Source organism: Theropithecus gelada, chromosome 13, assembly GCF_003255815.1.
Source record: "Theropithecus gelada isolate Dixy chromosome 13, Tgel_1.0, whole genome shotgun sequence".
In the NCBI taxonomy this organism is placed as follows: domain Eukaryota; kingdom Metazoa; phylum Chordata; class Mammalia; order Primates; family Cercopithecidae; genus Theropithecus; species Theropithecus gelada.
Window position 1 is genome coordinate 89,379,892 of NC_037681.1, and position 18,944 is coordinate 89,398,835.

Below are 18,944 nucleotides of genomic sequence, written 5' to 3' on the forward strand. Positions count from 1 at the left end.
TAATGCAGGGAATGGAGGCCAAAAAAAGCTGCAAGGTATGTAGAAAATAAATAGAAAATTACAGAAGTAAGTTGCTCTTTGTCAGTAATTACATTAAATGTAATTTAGACTAAGCTCACCATTAAAAAGACAAAGACTGGCAGAATGGATAAGAAAACAGCCCAACTATATGCTGTCTACAAGAGACTCACTTTAGATCCAAAGATACAAATAGATTGAAAGTGAAGATAGAAAAGGATATTTCATGCAAATAGTAACCAAAAGAGAATGAGTGACTATACTAATATCAAACAAAATGAATTTTAAATTTAAAAAATGCTACAAGAAACAAAGAAAAACATTATACATTCATAGATTGCTCAGTACAGTGGGAAGATATAACAATAATAAACATTTACACATCTGATAACAGACCATAAAAATATATAAAGCACGCATTGATAAAATTGAAGGGAGAAATTGACAGTTCTATAATAATGTTGGAGACATCAACACTCCACTCCAGTGATGAATAGAACAACCAGACAGAAGATAAGTGAAGAAATAGAGGACTTGAACAACACAATAAACCAACTAGATTTAAGAGACGTATACAGAACACTCCATCCACCAACAAAATACACATTCTTGTCAAGTGCACATGAATATTTTCTAGGATAGACCATATATTAGGACACAGTTTAAGTCTCAATAGATTTTAAAAGGTAGGTATCATACAGAGTATCTTCTGCAGCCACAATGGGATAAAGTTAGAAATTAGTAAGAGAAGGAGAACTAGAAAATTCTCAAAATTGTGGAAGTTAAACAATACACTATTAAACAATAGATCAAGGAAGAAATCACAAGGATGGTTAGAAAATACTTAGAGGTGAATAAAAAAAAAACACTACATGTCAAAACTATGGAAAACAGAGAAAGCAGGAGTAAGAGGGAAATTGATAGATTTAAATACTTACATTAAAAAGAAGAAAGATCCCAAATCAACAATGAACTTCATAATTTAAGAAACTAGAAAAAGACAGGAAAAACTAACCCAGAGCTAGCAGAAGGAAGGAAATAATAAAGATCAGAACAGAGATAAATGAAATGTAGAATAAAAAAATAATAGAGAAAGTTAACAAAATCAAAACTTGCCTCTTCAAAAAAGTCAACAAAATTTACAAAGCTTTAGGTAGATAGATAATGAAAAAAAAAAGAAGATTCAAATTACTAAATTCAGAAATGAAAATGAGGGTATTGCCACCTATTCTACAGAAATAAAAAGAATTATAAAAGTACTATAAGCAATTGTACACCAACAAGTTTGATAACCTAGATTCAATGGAAAAATTCTTAGAAAGTCAAAACCTATCAAGCCTAAAGTAAAATAATAGTTTTCGTTTAGAAAAGAATAAAATTTGAATATACCTCTAACCATGGCAATTTAGTCAATAATAAAAAATCTCCTAATGAAGTAAAGACCTGATGTCTTCACCAGTGTGTTCCACCAAACATCTAAAGAAGAACTAATACCAGTCTCTTTGAAACTTCTCAAAAGAATTGAAACACACGGGAAACTTCCTAACTCATTCTACATTACCTTGATATTAAAGCCAGACAACAACATTTCTAAAGAAGAACTAACACCAGTCTCTTTGAAACTTTTCAAAATAATTGAAAAACAGGGGAAACTTCCTAACTCATTCTACATTACCGTGATATTAAAGCCAGACAATGTTACAAGAAAACTGCAGACCAATATCCCTTATAACATTGATGCAAAAATCCTCCACAAAATGCTACAATAGAAAACTGACTGCAACTGCACGTTTAAAGATTATACATCAAGACCAAATGGGATTTATTCTTGGAATGCAAGGGAGAACATAGAAAAATCAATCAATTTCATTAATACATCTCATTAACAGAATGAAGGGGAAAAACATATGATCATCTCGAATGATAGTCATGTGTTTGACAAGATTCAACATTCTTTCATGATAAAAATGCTCAATAAACCAAGAATAGAAGGACTCTACCTCAATATAATAAAAGTCATATTTAAATAACCCACAGTGAACATCATACTCAATGTTGAAAGAGTCGAAGCTTTTACTCTGAGATCAGGAACAGGGCAAGGATGCCCACTTTTGCAACTTCTATGCAATGTAATACTTGAAGCCCTAGACAGAGCAACTAGGTAAGGGAGAGAAATAAAAAGCATCCACATTAGAAATGAAAAAGTACACTTACCTCTGTTTAGAGATAATGTAATCTTATATGTAGAAAATCCTAAGGATTCGACCAAAAAGCTGTTAGAACTAATAAACCCAGCAAAGTAGCAGGATACAAAGTCAAAGCTCAAAAATCAGTTGCACTTCTATATACTAACAGTGATCAATCTGAAAAGAAAATTAAGAGAACAGTTTCATTTACAATACCATCAAAAAGAATAAATTAATTAGGAATTAACTTAACCAGGAGGTGAAATACTTGCACTACAAAACTGCAAAAACTACAAAACATTTCTGAAAGAAATTAAAGAAGAATAGAATAATGGGAAGACATCCCAGGCTCCCTAGGTTGGAAGACTTAATAGTATCCAAACCAACCTACAGATTTAATGCAATTCCTATCAAAACCCCATGACTTTTTTTGGTAGAAATAGAAAAACTCATCCTAAAGTTCATATGGAATCTCAAGGAATCCTGAATAGCAAAAAAATTTTGAAAAAGAACATTGCTGGATAACTCACATTTCCTGATTTCAAAAGTTATATGATTACTTATAAAATTTAGAGTAAACCAAAACAGTGTAGTAATGGCATAAAGACAGAAACAGATGAATGGAATAGAATAGAGTGTCTAGAAATAAACCCTCACATATATGTGTATAGTCAAATAATTTTCAACAAGGGTGCCAAGATAATTTAATGGGGAAAATATTATCTTTTCAAAAATGGTGCTAGGAAAACTGGATATCCACATGCAAAATAATAAAATTAGGCCTTTAACTCATACCATATACAAAAATTAACTCAAAGTGGACCCATGAACTAAATTCAAGACCCAAAACTGTAAAACTCTTAGAAGAAGACATAGGGCAAAAACTTCACAACATTGAATTTGGCAATTATTTCTTGGCTTCAACACCAAAGGCACAGGTAACAGAAGAAAAAATAGTCAAATTAGACTTCTGAAAATTTTAAAAATTATGTATCAAAAGATACTACAAACAGAGTAAAAAATCAACAGAGTAGGAGAAAATATTTGCAAATCATATATCTAACAAGGAATTAATATCCAGAATATATAAGGAGTTCCTAAACTCTACAAAAAAAAAAAAACCTCACAAAAAAACTCAGTTAAAAAATGGGCAAAGGACTCGAATAGACCTTTCTCCAAAGAAGATATGCAAATGGACAATAAATGAAATAATGCTATCAATATTAGTAATCATTAGGGAAATGCAACCCAAACTACAGTGAGACAGCAACTCACACCCATTATGATGGCTGCTATTAAAAAACTGAAAGATAACAAATGTTGGTAAGGATGTGGAGATATCGAAACCCTTTTGCACTGTTGGTGGAAATGTTAAATGTTACAGCTACTACGGAAAACAGTGTAGCAGTTCCTCAAAAAATTAAAAATAGAATAACTACCTGATCCCACAATTCCACATCTAAATATATACTCAAAGAATTGAAAACAGAGTCTTGAAGAGATATTTGTACATCACGTTCATAGCAGTATCATCTGTAATAACTAAAACATGGAGGCAATCTAGGTGTCCATTGACAAATGAATCGACAAACAAAATGTCTATTGTATATACATTCAATAGAATATTATTCAGCCTTAAAAAGGAAGGACATTCTGCAACATGCTATAACATGGATGAATCTTGAGGACATTATGCTAAGTGAAATAAGCCGCTTCAAAAAAGACAAATACTGTATAATTCCACTTACATGGGGTGCTTAGAGTAGACAAATTCTTAGAGACAGAAAATAGAATGGTGGTTACCAGGGGATAGGGGAAGAAGGAAAAGGGAGTTAACTCTTTAATGGGTACAGAATTTCAGTTTTTCAAGATGAAAAGAGTTCTGAAAATGGATGGTGATGGTTGCGCAATAATGTGAATCTACTTAATACTACTGAACTATACACTCAAAAATAGTTAAGATAGTAAATTTTATGTGTGTTTTACTGCAATAACAATAATTGGGAAAAAATAAATCAAATCGCACAAGTTATAATTGGAGAAAAATAGCCCAAGTCAAATATTACAACTCAGTTTTCACCTTCAAAAGATCTCGTATGCTATTAGATGTGCTAAGCCAGAGGGATTTGGAATTGGGACTGCATCCTGGGGTCCTGGTGTTAGCCTGTTGAGTCACCCCCTCATGGTTCTCCTTCTTTTACCTCCTGTTTGTGCATCTCTGGACCCTGCTTCTTTAACCTCTGCACAAAAGCTTAGTTGATCCTTCAGTGACTATTGGCTAAAACCAAACAGAGAAAGCAAAAAGAAACAAAAGTGGTATTCTTCTAATTCTTCCATAAGAACTGTGAAGGAGTGGCCAGCCAAAAAGAAATGTCAAACAGAGGCTAGTGTGTGGGCCAAGAAAGCCCAGGTCAGACAGAAACACTACAGTTGCTCACAGATACATACAAAATAAGTCCTGACATTTTTGTGAGGACCTTGGGTGATAAAAGGGAAACCCCCTAAAGCATTTTTCAGGCAGCTGATAATGTTTGACAGCTTTGAAGAGGAAACAGAACTGCCAGATGTCAGTGGCTGAATCACGGGGAAAATACTGCATTCTGCAAAGCCTTACTCAAGTACCATGAAGTGTAGCCCAAAGTTGATAGAAATGCTGGTAAATAATACAATTTTATGAAAAAGTAAAATCTCGATACTTTTTCACGAGTCACTAGCTGTAACCAAGACAGTGATGTTGGTTGTTTTGTATTTTTTCATCTTTCATGAATTTTAGAATGCTTTCTTTATCAAACTCTAAAACATCTTTAACAAAATTGCAAAGTGTCACAGCAGTGAAAATTTTCATAAACTTCACAGCTCTTAATTATATGACACAGTAGAAGCATCAGAAATGTTCTGCTGTGTCATTTTCTGTTTCTTTGAAGATTCTCCTTTGTATTTCATCATTTTTCCATATACAGTTAAAACACCAAGCAAATATTTGACCTGAATCCTAAAAATGTTTAATTCTTCCAATTTTCTGTAGTTGAATTTTCAGCAGTATAGAGCATTCCTTCAATTCTCCCCTCCCCTTTTTTTGGTTTGAAATACTCTTTAACACCTAAGAATGTGATCTTTTGTTCTTTATAGCTAACATTTAATATAAACTAATGTTGAATTTATCAAAAGCAAGTTCATAATCTTTGAAAACATACAACTTTTTAAATTATTGATGGGCTGAACCATTTATTAGTTTTTTAAATATTGAGGTATTCTTGCATTCCTGGAATATTCTAGACATTTGAGTGGCAAAACAGGCAAAAATCTCTAACTGGCATGTTTCTGGCATGTTTCACTGCATAAAAGGTGTAGAAAATTATTCTCATTTTTTCTCTGCAGAGACTGTTCTACTCGTCACTGTTTCCATGGTGGTTTTTTTGTGTGTATGGCAGTTATATATATTATTTAGTTTCTAATCTTTCTTTTAAAAACTTTATTGAGGTATAATTTATATGCCATAAAATTCCTTCATTGTAAGTGTATGATTCAATGATTTTTAGTAAATTTATAAAGTTGTGTGATCATTATCACAATCCAGTTTTAGGACATTTTTATTACCCCAAAATGTTCTCTCCAGCTGTTTTGCAATCAATCCCTGCTCTCACCTTCAGTCCTGGCAACCACTGACTCTATAGAATTGCCTTTTCTGGATATTTCTTATGCGTGGACTCATATAATTTGTTGTCTGTTGCATTTGGGTTCTTTCACTTAGCTGAGTGTTTTCGAGGTTCATTGTGCGGCATGAATCAGTCCTTTGCTCCTTGGTGTTGCTGAGTAGTAGTGCTTTATTTGGCTTTCCCACATTTTGTTTATCCAGTTACCTGTTGATGGCTTCTGGATTGTTTTCAGTTCTGACCATCATCTATAATACTGCTGGAAACATTCACATACAAAAACTGTTATGGACATGTGCCTTCACATCCCCTGAATAGATTCCCAGCAGTGGAATTGCTGGGTGCTATGGCAAGCTTATGTGTAACTTTTTAAGATGCATCTAGTTAAGGGGTTAAAAAAGCTCCCCTCTCTGTTGAAGGAAAAGTTCATTTTCTTCTTGTTTTTCTTCTTGTGTAGCTCCAGGTTAGTTGGAAAGGCACCCTCTGTTCTCATTGATATTGTGACCTGGTTGAGGAGCCAACAGGACAGAGCTGTTACTTTTTGTCTGGCCTGACTTTGGGCACCCAGGGTAAACTGGAAATAACATGCCCCAGCCAGGTCTCTGTGCACACTTGGAAGTAGCTCTCAGGTCTCCCTCTGTTCCCTGCTTCCATGCTGCTGCTGTTCCTCTCCAGGCGTTGTTAGTGCAGGTTTTTCTTGGGCCCCTTCCACAGCCTCTGGGGCAGGCTGTTCCATATGCATTGAGTTGTGGGACCAACAGCTGACTTCAGTTCAGCCTTGCCTATCCTACATCTTGCAGAAACCCCTCTTCCCCCAAAATGACATGCAGATAGCATCCTTCTTTACTTTTACTTTCATTTTAGATTTCCCCTTATTATTACTGAACTAGTCCCTTTGTCATTTTAATGGAAATTTGGAAATGGAAGCTCTTGCCATGAGGTCACCTAGAATTCTAGGTGGTCATTCCTTCCTAAGTTCCCTTGCAGACCACCCTCGGGCTGCCTCGGGTTTCTACTGCCCTTTCTCCCTCTCTGCCAGTAAGTGTTGGGGTAATAGCTGACTTTACAGGACATACTATCCATACTGGCTGCCTCAGTAAGTCCCTCGGTTCTTCCCATTCATCAGCTGATAAAGTGACAGTGCAGGGGGATGGAGGCGGATCTGTCTGGGAGGGAATGTGTATGTGAGTGGTGTAACATCTGTGCAGTGTCATTCTGCTGTGCTCTGAGGAGTAACAGGTCTGAAATGCAGACCTTGGAAAATGGACAAGTTGAAGTTTAGAGCAATAGTTGACGTGTAAAAAAAAAAAAACAAAAAAAAAAAAACAAAAAAAAAAACAAGCCTAGTGAATTTATTTTTAAGCCTAATAGAATCTTGAAAAAAGCCATTTATTATATCAACATTCCAAACATCAACAGAGCAAATATAATGAACCCCCATGGAGAACCACTATTGAAATGCAACACAAGATTTTGTCACATTGTTTTATCTATCCTTTTCTTTTTCTTTTATTCCCTTTTATGCTAAGATATTTTAAAACGAATCCTAGACACATTTTCCCCATGCTTAAGTATGCATCCTTAAAAAATATGGAAATTTTATTTTCTAACCACATTGTCCTGATCACGCCTAACAAAACTAATCAATAATTCGTTGATATCATCTATCCTCTATCCATGATCAAATTGTCTCCGTTTTTAATGGAATCTTTTTATCAGGTTGTAGAATAGGAGAAACACATTATGGCTTGTTTCCTGGGCCCACCCCACTGCTAGTATTGTTCATTGATCACTTTTAACTCTCAGTAGAGTTAAAGTTTAAAATCACTGTTCCCTAAGAGCTGTAGAGGCCCCAGAAACTGACTGGAGTGACTCCTGTTAGGATGTAAGGGCTTGTGGCCTCCTCGAGGGCCAGTGCTTGATGGTAGTTGCCAGTACTTGAGCATTGTCCTGGAAGGGTCCTTCCTGTGAATTACTCAGGCCGTGTAATTCATCCATGCTTATGCAATACAAATATTTCAAGCATCCTAACGCAGTTATTTATTTATGAATGCTAGTGACCAGTGAACCAAAACCTCTTACCTAAAATAAATGACTAGCTTTGACAATGGAGGGGTCCGTACTTCGATTGCTATTCCTAATTTAACACACCAGCAGGGTGCTGGGCAGAGCTTACTGCACTAATTATCCTGCAATCTTACCTGATGAGAATTGTTCTTCCTTTACACTCATGCCTGGGAAAGCAGGTAGCTTGCATATGCAGTTAAGCAGCTACAGTGTCACCCCAGAGAAATCTGCCCTCTGATTGCCAAATCTCCACTTTGCCTTGTGCTGAGGAAGAGGCAGCTCTGGGGCAGTGTTCAGTAGGAAACGTTCATGATTCCGCAAGCTTCTTGTTTTTACACGTGGCTTCCTGTTATGCAGAGATAGGCAGAGAGGGCCGGGTAAGGTGTTGCAACTGATGGAGACACGCAGACCCACAAGAGGCAACTGCACTCTAAATTCCTAAGAAACATGAAAGCCACAAAACATGAACACTGGAGGGGTGGCCCTGGAGAGGCATCCTAGGTCAAACAAATTTGCTGGAGTGCAGAAAAACCTTGCAATATTTGTTCCTGGCTCAGGTTTCCAGAGCTGCTGATGAGAAAGAAGAAACAGAAAGCCAGTACTCCTCTCTCTGTCCCTTTCTCTCACTCTCTGTCATTCTCTTTCCTCTCTCCCTCTCTCTTTCTTTCTCTCTTTCTCGTTCTCACTCTCTGTCATTCTCTCTCCCTCTCTCTTTCTCTCTCTCTCACACACACAAAGATAATGTCCCTCTCTCTGTCTCATATTGCTACCAAGACAGCATTTTTTACCTCTTCCTGCAGAAGACATAGCTATTGGTGCCAAGCCACTTTCCAAAGCAGAATTTTTTCCTTTAGGTTGACATAGTCACTTGTCAAACAATAAAGGGCATTTCTAGAATCCATAGAACATGGGAAAATTAAATCTGCCCAATTCCAGAGTATTGAGGCAGGCATTTAGGGAATGACTTTTAGATATTTCTATGAATTAGGTTATACAAATTTGTCTCAAGGGTGAGTGCCCTGGGAATACCCGTGTGATTTAATTTCAGGGTACAGAGAGAAGGCTCCTTTGCTGTTATCAGTCTCACATTAAGATGCCTTTTGAAGGGGCAATGCTTTTCATACTAAAATTAACAATGAAACTCAAAAGAATGATGGGTGCTTTTCGATGGGGGGCCATTGGCTTTGAAGACAGAAAAGGGATACAGAAAATGAGCCTGAAGTTTCTGAAGTCAAACATCCTAATTTCCTTCTGGATGGAAACTGAGGGCCATCATCCCACAGTCTGACAACAGGATAGGTGGGGGGTCTGCATGTGTGTGTGTGTGAATGTGGTAGGGGCTTTGCATGTGTGTATGTGTGCAGGGTGTGGGCAGGAACGTATGAATCTGTTTATCATTTTCAGGTGGTAGTGATGCCAGGTCTGCTGTTTCAGAGAGCTCCCCAGCAGGCTCCCTCCTCAGCTGTGGTGTGGGCCTGACTGCCAGCCCACAGTAGCTTAGCTCAGTCTCTCTCCCTCCCACGCTTCGGCCACACCGGGCCTTGCTCAGAATCCCTAGGTCTCTTCACATGAGCTTGAGTAGCAGCTGGTAGGATTACCTAATATGTCCATTTTCCTGTTGGAGTGTCAGCACAGCCTCAGTGGTGGGCTTGAGGTTTCAGTACCATTTATCTGTCACTGTTTTTTCAAGGCCAACTGAGCCTTGCAGAGCATACGCTGGCGGAAATAGCACAAAATTGTGCACAATCTACAGGCAAAATGGGTGGGGCTGAGGCAGCTGCTTCACATGATAGGTTAGGAACAGTGGCTTTGTTCCCAGTTCAGTGAAGGGTGGCATGGTCTCTCCTGTCCACTTCACTTTGGGTTCTTTAACCCTGTGAATTACTAGACATGGATTCCATCTCCAATGTGGATGCCTCTCTTTACCACAAGAATACATGCTCCTTTCTGGGCTGTGGCTTAGGTATGGATCTCGGGCTTTGAAATCAGATTTCTAGTTGTTAACTGGAGCAGATCATTTCACCTCTGCGAGCTTTGGTTCCTTGTCTGAAAAATGAGGGTGAAAATATGGTGCTTACCCTAAGGAGCATGAGCATTAAATGACACAGCTGTATAAAGTGCTTGCACTGTGACTGGCTCATGGTAAGTACGCAACACATAAGTAACTATTGATATTCATCATTGTTAGATCAGGGATTATATCTTCCATCAGCCACTCTGCTCAAGTAAGTACAGTGAATATATCCAGAAATCCCACCAATAGGTAAATTGGCCAATATTTCTTGCAAATACAAAATGCCTGCATGGTGGCTCACATTTCGTTCTAAAACATTTATTTTATCAACTCAGCAAATATTTATCAAGATGCTTCAACTGCCAGATGCTTTTCTAGGAGGTGTGGAATTTTACTAAAAATCCCAAGGAAAACAGTACCCTTTTCTGTCTTGCATCTCGGTTTATCCCCATAGCCTCAAGTTAGAAATGCTTCCCTCTGTGCTGGTTTCCTCTATGCCATCTTTTCTTTGGTTTCTGAACATCTATGCAAATAACTTTTCTGGTCTGAGATTTTCATGTCACTCAAATCTCCTGGCTTTCACTTGCACCTCTTTTCTCCCCCTAATCTCTTTCTTAATTCATAAGCCTTACTTATCAAAACCAAAACTCTTGGGAAGCTTGAAGCTCTCAGTCCCCGCTCACACTTTATCATGTCCAGACCTGGACTCACCCGACTGTTCAAACTGGCCTTGTTCTCTGATTTCCTTCCTTGCCTCCATGAATGGGTCTCCTAGATCCGTCAGGGCCGTGTCTGATTGATGTCATATCCTCAGGACCCGAAATGGTTCTGGTGCATGTCAAGTCTGCAATCTTGAATGAATGAATGGGGAAAGCTGCCTTACCTGAGCCACTCAAACCCCAAACCTTACAAATATCTTTGTCTCCTGCTCCTCCTTGTTCAGCAGGTGGCTGAGTCCTCTCGGTATTAGCCTCTCATATTGTTTCCTCTTCCATCCTAATCCAGGCTTCTGACTTTGCATCTGGGATATTGTGCAATGTCCAGCTAATCTCCCTCTATTCAATCTCTCTCCCTCTTTTCATCCCTCCCTTCCTTAATATTTTATTTCTTTTCTCTCATTTAGAATAAAATTGAGTCCATACTATAATAATAATGTTAATAATAATAGCTTTCATTTAATGTCCATGTTTTAAGAAGCAGGCACTGGTTGGGACCTGTCCACTTATCCTTACTAATCCCTATGGATTTATCACCTCACGAGATACATGTTATTATCACAGTTTAACAGAGGAGGAAACTGGCCCTCAGAGATAGACTATGGCTTACCCAAGGCTGTGTATGTAGAAGCCTGTGCACTTCTGCTACTTTCTCCTTCCTTCTCTCTGTTAGGCACTGCGCTAGGTGCAGGATACAAGGATGAGCAAGGCCAAACATCAAGGCAGTACCCCTGTCTTCTTAGAGTGCGAGTGGAGAGGGAAGACAGGGAAAGAAAAAAGTACCAAGCAAGGTGATGAAGGCTATGATGCACATGTGTCCCCAGTGACAAGGGTCCAGAGCCAGGGAGCAACTAAGTCTGGCAGGGCCGGGAAGGCTTCTCACAGCAAGTGGGGCCTGAAGGGATTCTTGAAGGACAAGTAAGAGTTTTCCAAGAGGTCAAATTGTATGTAGGTGGGGGCGGGGGGGAGGACATTCCAGCAGAGAGAATGGCACGCTGTCCTGGATGAAGTGCAGGATGGGTATGGAGAAAGAGCAGGAAATGCAGCAGAAAAAGCCACGAAGGACTCCAACTCCATGGTAGTTTAGCCTTCATCTTTTAGGAGGGAGGTGTTGGGGGTCATCAGAGGCTTTTAGGCAGGAAAGTAACATGATTAGAATTCTGTTTTAGAAGGCTCACGTCATAAGCAATGCTGTCTGTGTTGAATATAAGGAACAGGCAGCCTTCTGTGCTGATTGGTTGGCTGGGAGAATGTCACTCAAGTACATCAGAGAGACCAGCGGAGGTAAAGCAGGTTTGGGCGTGTGTGTCAGTGTTAGCAGGAGGAATGGTAGAGGTGAGAAGGGGAAAGGTAGTAAGTTTGATGAGGTGGTAAGCATGATGAGCTTGACATTCTCACGGAGGTGGGTTAGGAAGCTGGATGGATGGGTCTACAGCTCAGAAGAGAGGGCTGGGGGAAGCCATGCAAATTCTACTCCCTTTTTCAAATCCATTTAAACATGGTTCCCAAACTAATGCATGGCTCATATCAACATACTGAGAAAATACCTGAAATTGTTTCCCCAGCTCTGAAAGAACTATTCACACCTCGCCCACACATTTACAGCCATCCAAAGTAGAATCTAGACTGAGTCAGAATTGAGAGCAGATTATTTTGAGGGTTCAGTGGCAGAAGATGAAGAAAGGAAGTGATAACGTTTCTCAGCTGACTTCTCTGTTCATACTTCCTTCTTTAATTTTCCCTTGCCCCATCTTGGGGCAAAAAACAGCTAACTTCTACTGCAGAAACGACATCCCTAGGCATGTGGCACTTCTTCTATTTCTCTTCTTTCCCTTCCAGTACTGTCTCTCACCTGCAGACTAAAATTCAACACGAACAGTCCAGTCATACAACTGTATTTTATCATGGGCATCCCTTGCTCAGGAATATGAAATAGCTCCCTACCACCTCTCTAATCAAGGTTGAATGCCTCACTCTGTCACCTAAAGCATCTTCTTCTCTGGGCCTTCCAGCTTGATTTCTCTATTTGATAAAATGCTGCCTCACCTTTATGGCCCATTTCCACCCCACGCTTTGTAATGATAGCACTCAGGTTCTGGCAAGTGCTGACCGGCAGAACTGTCTGTAATAATGGAAATATTCTCTATCTGTGTGTCCAGTACTGTAGCCAAAAAACACACAGGCTTACCAAGTACTTAAAACATGGTTAGTATGACAGAGAAAGTCAATTTTAACTTAATGTAACCTATTTAATTCATTTAAATGTACACAGCCACTCATGATTAGTGGCTACTATACTAGACAGTGCAGTGCTAGGGGCTTTCTCATCCTCTCTCTACTAGAGTAAGGTGAGGTTTCTAACCTCATTGAGGTCCTCATTTCTCACTTGCCCCGGGGTGTTCAGTAAACACTGAGCAACTGCCTTCCCACCTTCCCCCCTGCCGCCCTGGTCTGCCTGCAGCCCCCTCTCCAACCCTCAGCCTGGTTCAGGCCTCCTTCCTGAAGGGCTGGGAACGTGCACTTGGGGTACAATGACTGGCTCACAAGTGAAGCTTATCATGGTTATTATTTTCATTATGAGAAACAGCTCCATTAATAGTAACAGATCTCTTTGTTTACTTTATCCGGAACGAGTCACACCCACAAAGAAGAGAGACTGTTCAAAGAACCTAACAAGAAAAGTTAATCAAAACCAAGACAAACTCAAGGCCCCCAGACTTTCTTCTCAGTTATTTTAATCATCTCATGCTAGGCCTGGCTGGTGAGCAACACTGTGGGCTAAGGAGGGAAATGGCTCTGCACATGGGATGGAAAGTGCCCCTGCTTAATCCCTAGCTCATCTGAGACCCCAGCTCTCTCCCTACCCCTAGGGTTTGGGCCTAATTCCAGCAGTGTGGAAGTTTGTACTGAGCTATCCCCACTCTCTAACTTGTAACAGGTGGCCCATTGCCCATAGTTATATCAAGTATGGTGGGATGTTAACAGGCACTGAAGAAACACTGGTTGGATGTAGAGTGAGTGGTATCATTTATGGATATAAAACATGACCAGGCAGAGCCTTGATCAGATGTAGGCAGACAAGGTGGTTGCCTTCTGCCACAAGGGCATCAAAGGTTTTCTTGGCCAGGTCAGGGAACATAAGATCCTCGCACTTATTCCTGCCTTTGCCAGGTCATTCTTGCAATGCACACGTGCTCCTAGGAGGGTTTTTTGTTTGTTTGTTTTTGTTATAGCTGTTTTTGCCACAACAAAGCATGAAACATTTCACAAAACTATGAACAAAATACCAGCAACTAATGTCTTCTATGCTGAGTGAATTCTCTCCAATCTGTAGTATCTTTTTTTCTTCTCCTAACCCCCTCCCACTTCTTCAATGCTGTTGGAGACTTTCAGTTACACCTAACCCCCACTGTGGTCCTAACGATGTCTGTGGGCCTCTGGGGGTGGCCCAAGGGGCCTGAGTCCTTCTAGCCACCATGTGGCACCTCCCTGTTTTCCCCCACTCCTGAGTTGGCTCCATTTGATAGCATCACCCCAGAAGCCAAGTAAAGGTTCCTTATATGCCACTGCTAGAGGGGGGTCCTCCCTCTCATATCTGATGTTGCTTCAGTTGGATGATCACAAAAGCCACACTGGGATGGACTTCACTGAGGTTATTGAGGTGGGGGAGAATGCCTCTGCATCTGCTGGAATAAATCACTCTTTGATTTTCTCCAAAAGTTTTGCGTGTAAACTACCTTTTTCATTTTTGCCTACTGTCTGCCCTCTTTCTAGGACAGATAAGAGTCCTTGCAAGGTACAGTCTCTGACTTACAGAGATACAGAGCTGTATACAGTCCATCAAATTTCCTCCTCCACATTGTATTCTGCCAAAATCTTTCTGTAGTTCCCTTGGGATCATTTCCACAGCCTTAGAGCAAGTGATCAGCCCACAGTGGCTGCTCTTTAATTACAGATAGAAGGCCTTGAAGATAGCAAGTAACTGAGGAGCAAGATCTCAGATAAAGTTCTTAACTGGGCTGCTAAGACACCCTGATATAAAGCAAATCCTTTGTAAGCAAGCTACCAAATTGTCATCAAAATATCAAATTACTTTTTCTACATCTGAGTATAAGCACTCTTATGACGATGTCTGTCCAATGGGATGCTGAATCAAATACGTCTTGCAACCTGGGATACAACCTAGTATGACCTCACCAGGTCGCTGGTGGGAGGTAAGAAGTGACTGCCAGATGGAAACAGGTATAAGGGTGTATTACGGGAACTCAGACCCCTTGTGAGGGTCAAGGGAGCCCAGTTACAGTGGAGTCCTCTTCAGACAGCAATATTAGACAGAAGGGCGAAATGTGGAAATAGGGTGATAACTCTAGACACAATTGGAGATAGCTACGGAAAGACTCTGTAATACCATATAAAACTCTGGTGTTTGAAAGTATGCCATGACTATAAAGACTGAGAATCACAGGCGTAGAAAGAGATAGAAATAATGGAATCAGAAAGAATGAAATTCCGTCCTTTGCAGCAACATGGATGGAGCTGGAGGCTATTTATCCTAACTAACTCAGAAACAGAAAATCAAATATCCCATGTTCTTATTTATAAGTGGGAGCTAAACAATAGGTATACACGGATATAAAGATGGGAATAATAGGCACTGAGGACTCCAAAAGTGGGGAAGGCAGGAGGGAGGTAAGGACTGAAAAATTACCTGTTGGTTACAATGTTCAATATTTGGGCGATGGGTACACTAGAAACCCAATCCCCACCATTATGCAATGGACTCATGTAACAAACCAGCATATGTACCTGCTGAATATATTTTTCAAAATCAATGAGGAGGTGTTGGCAATTTAATGCATTAAAGATAGGAAAGAAGAAAGAGAGGAAGCTTGATGATGGAATGACATTTTCAAGTGAAGAGAGAAGTTGAAGAAGTTCTCAGTGATGACCCCCATCCTTTTAGTAGGAAGTAAAGTCATCTGTTGATAAAAATAGTAAGAGTAGCATATACTTACCTTTGACCAGGGACTGTGCTAAGTGGTTTGCATATGTTTGTTTAATCTCTACAACAATTCCATAAACTAGGAAGTATTATTATCCTAATTTAGCAAGTGAGGAAGCCGAGGCTCAGAGAAGCATAATCTATCCACTGTCAAAAAGTCAGGAAAGGGGCCGGGCGCGGTGGCTCAAGCCTGTAATCCCAGCACTTTGGGAGGCCGAGACGGGCGGATCACGAGGTCAAAGTTAACCATCCTGGGTAACATGGTGAAACCCCTTCTCTACTAAAAAGTACAAAAAAGTAGCCGGGCGAGGTGGCGGGCGCCTGTAGTCCCAGCTACTCCGGAGGCTGAGGCAGGAGAATGGCGTAAACCCAGTAGGCGGAGCTTGCAGTGAGCTGAGATCGGGCCACTGCACTCCAGCCTGGGCCACAGAGCGAGACTCCTTGTCAAAAAAAAAAAAAAAAAAAAAAAAGTCAGGAAAGGTAGAACTAGTCTCCAATCAGGTGAAATGAAATGGGGTGAGAGTAGAGTTGATGGCTTAGTTTAGCTGTGTCGTGAGTGGTCCAGGGACGGACAAAACCTGAAAAAGGGGGTTGGAAGATGGAGCCTTCCTCCAGCAACACTTGGCAGAAGTAGAGGGGTGCAGACACTGGGTATTAGCAAGTGTGGAGGGCAGCACAGTCCAAGGAGACAAGGGCATCGTTGAACTGGCTGGGAAAGAAGGAAGGTGGGGCTCAGAAGGAAGTGTTGAATGGGGACCAGGATGATCGATGGAGCGCTGGGTAGGGACGGAAAGGAGAGAGTGGCCCTGGGTGGGAGTTACCATGGAGACAAGATGTGGAGGTACAGGCTGCACTTAATCAAATGACAGGCAGACTTCCTGTGTGAAAATAAAAGCCAATTATACCATGCAGCAGGTTCAAGGGGCTCTGGCTTCAAATCCTGCTTCTGAGTTCTATTGGCAGTGACAACCTAACTGTAAAGGTAATGGGAAGGCAGCAGCAGCGAGCTGCTTGTACCGCATAAAGGGCTGGGATACTCTCCGTGGACAGGGGACAGAATGGCACTGGGCAGGAGAATTCAGAAGGTGCCAACTCCCTGCAGTCTGGCCCTGTGGCCGGGGGCTGGGGTTTGAGTGGGGTCCGCTGGAGGAGGCCTGCATTCGACAGCGAGGTGGGAGCTAGCACAGCTTGTGGCGTGTGGCCCCTCCTCTAGCCGGCCGCTGTGGAAGAGTGCCCGGGCAGCTTCCGGCGGCCTCTGCAGCTGCGTGGGACTCACCCCGAGCCTTCAGAGTGAGGCATTATTTTCTCCTCTCTCTTGTCAGATACTGACTCCCACGCAGGAAAAAGGAAGCACCTTTTGTCAGATGCTGTGGCCACTTCCTCTTCAGAAGTCTCCAGCCAACCTTTCGCTTTGCAGAATGACGGGGCCCGCCGCGGTGCCGGACTGCCTGTGTACCAGGCCACTGGCCGCTGCCTGGGTTTTGTTCTTAGCCTGGCCCTGACCGGGAGCTGGCCCCTCGGCTGCTTCTCTGGCTCAGGGGGAACTTTCTCTGGCTCAGATCCGGACCCCTGAACTGGACCTGGCTGTCGTGCCCCCCTCGCTTCTCAGCCCCTCTGGGGTTCCTCCCTCCTCTGCGCCCACTCTTTGCTCACTGCCCCATGTCCCTCAGTCAGTCGGCCTGTCTTTTCCTCTCTATAGCTCGGTCAAGGAGTGTGATGACTGGCGAGCAGATGGCGGCCTTCCATCCATCGTCCACCCCCAACCCGCTGGAGAGGCCCATCAAGATGGGCTGGCTGAAGAAGCAGAGGTCCATCGTGAAGAACTGGCAGCAGAGGTACTTTGTGCTGAGGGCACAGCAGCTCTACTACTACAAGGATGAAGAGGACACGAAGCCCCAGGTACCAGCCAGGCTGTTTGTCCCGTTCATAAGGCATGGAGGAGGCGGGCCTGGAGTCCGCTGGGATTGCATTTAAACTCACGGGGGCCTTCTTAATAGGACCAGACACACCCATTGGAAAGGAAATTGCTTTTTCCTTTATACCATTTTCTAGATACATAAACTGAGTTGCAAAGATGACAGAGTGGTCCTCTAGGAAGTCCCAGGATGGGCATTGTGGAGTTTCCTACACGTGGCTCTAAGTCAAGACCGGCAACAGGGCGGTGATGGTGGTGACACTCAGTCAAGGGTTCAGAGAAAGTGGATTTGGGTTCAGGAAAACCGATTGTGGGACTCATTGATTTGTTTGTTCAGTAAGTATTTACTGAGCATTTATTATATGCCAGACACTGTTCTAAGTACTTGAAATAAACTATGAGCAAAACAGATAAAAATCTCTACCACACACAACTTAGAATATGGAGGAAAAGACACATAAGCATAACAAATAAGAAAAGTATGTAATTTGTTAGGAAAAAGATTAGTTCTGTGAGGAAAAAATAGGATGAGCTAGCAGGTGTCAATAGTTAAGGGAAGATGTAATTTTTAAAAGGATGGTCAAATGACCTCATGAAGCAGGTGACACTGGGATCAAAACTACAGAGGAGAGGGAATAAGCTGGGTAGATCTCTGGGGGAAAGAGTGTTACAGGCAGAGAGAGAACAGCTGGTGCCAAGGCCCCAGAGGGAGCATGTCTGGCCTGGATGGGGAATTGCAAGGAGGGCACTGTGGTAGGAGCAGAACTAGCAGGTAGGAATCAGAGGGGATGAGGTCTGAGAAGCAAGAGGGCAGTCAGGGGTCAGGGGCACAGACTGCTGGGGCACTGCAAGCCACTGTAAGGACCTGAGCATTCACACTGAGGGCCACAGGGAGGCATTGCAGGGCTCTGAGCAGAGAGTGACAGTTTTTGGTTTAAGTTGTAAAAAGACAGCTCTAGCTACTGTGCTCAAAAATAGAGCAGGGGGGAGACTCAAGTAATCTAGGTAAGGGGTTATGATGTTTAGGGGCTCAGTGGGAGTTGTGGGCTGGAGGAAAATGGTCAGCTTCTGGATATACTTTGAAAGTAGAGCAAACAGGATTTCCTGATGCAGTGGATAAGGCTGTGAGAATGGGCTTTAATCCTAAATCTTGGGCCTAGGTCTCTTCGGCCAACCTCATTGCTTTTCTGGCCATGGTGGTGTGCGAGAATAAAAGAGGATGCCCTGAACAATTACCCCAGGATCCCAGGTGCAAACTGGATGTCTCAGGACATCCAGCACAGCTGGTCACCCACCTAGAACTCATGTCTGTGGAGATGGAAGTATGGGCTTGGCCAGAAGGAGCTTATTCGGGAAGACTGACTCTAGAACCT

At 41.7% G+C, this 18,944-nt stretch overlaps 1 protein-coding gene across 2 annotated transcripts in view; it reads left to right on the plus strand.

Moving 5' to 3' along the window:
* Positions 1 to 18,944, plus strand: part of ARHGAP25 (Rho GTPase activating protein 25) — a 90,793-nt gene that overhangs the window by 22,039 nt on the left and 49,810 nt on the right. For both annotated transcript variants that reach the window (XM_025353735.1, XM_025353737.1), the window contains exon 2: positions 17,356 to 17,555. In XM_025353735.1, the coding sequence (XP_025209520.1) occupies positions 17,356 to 17,555 (200 nt within the window). The remainder of the gene's footprint in view (positions 1 to 17,355; positions 17,556 to 18,944) is intronic.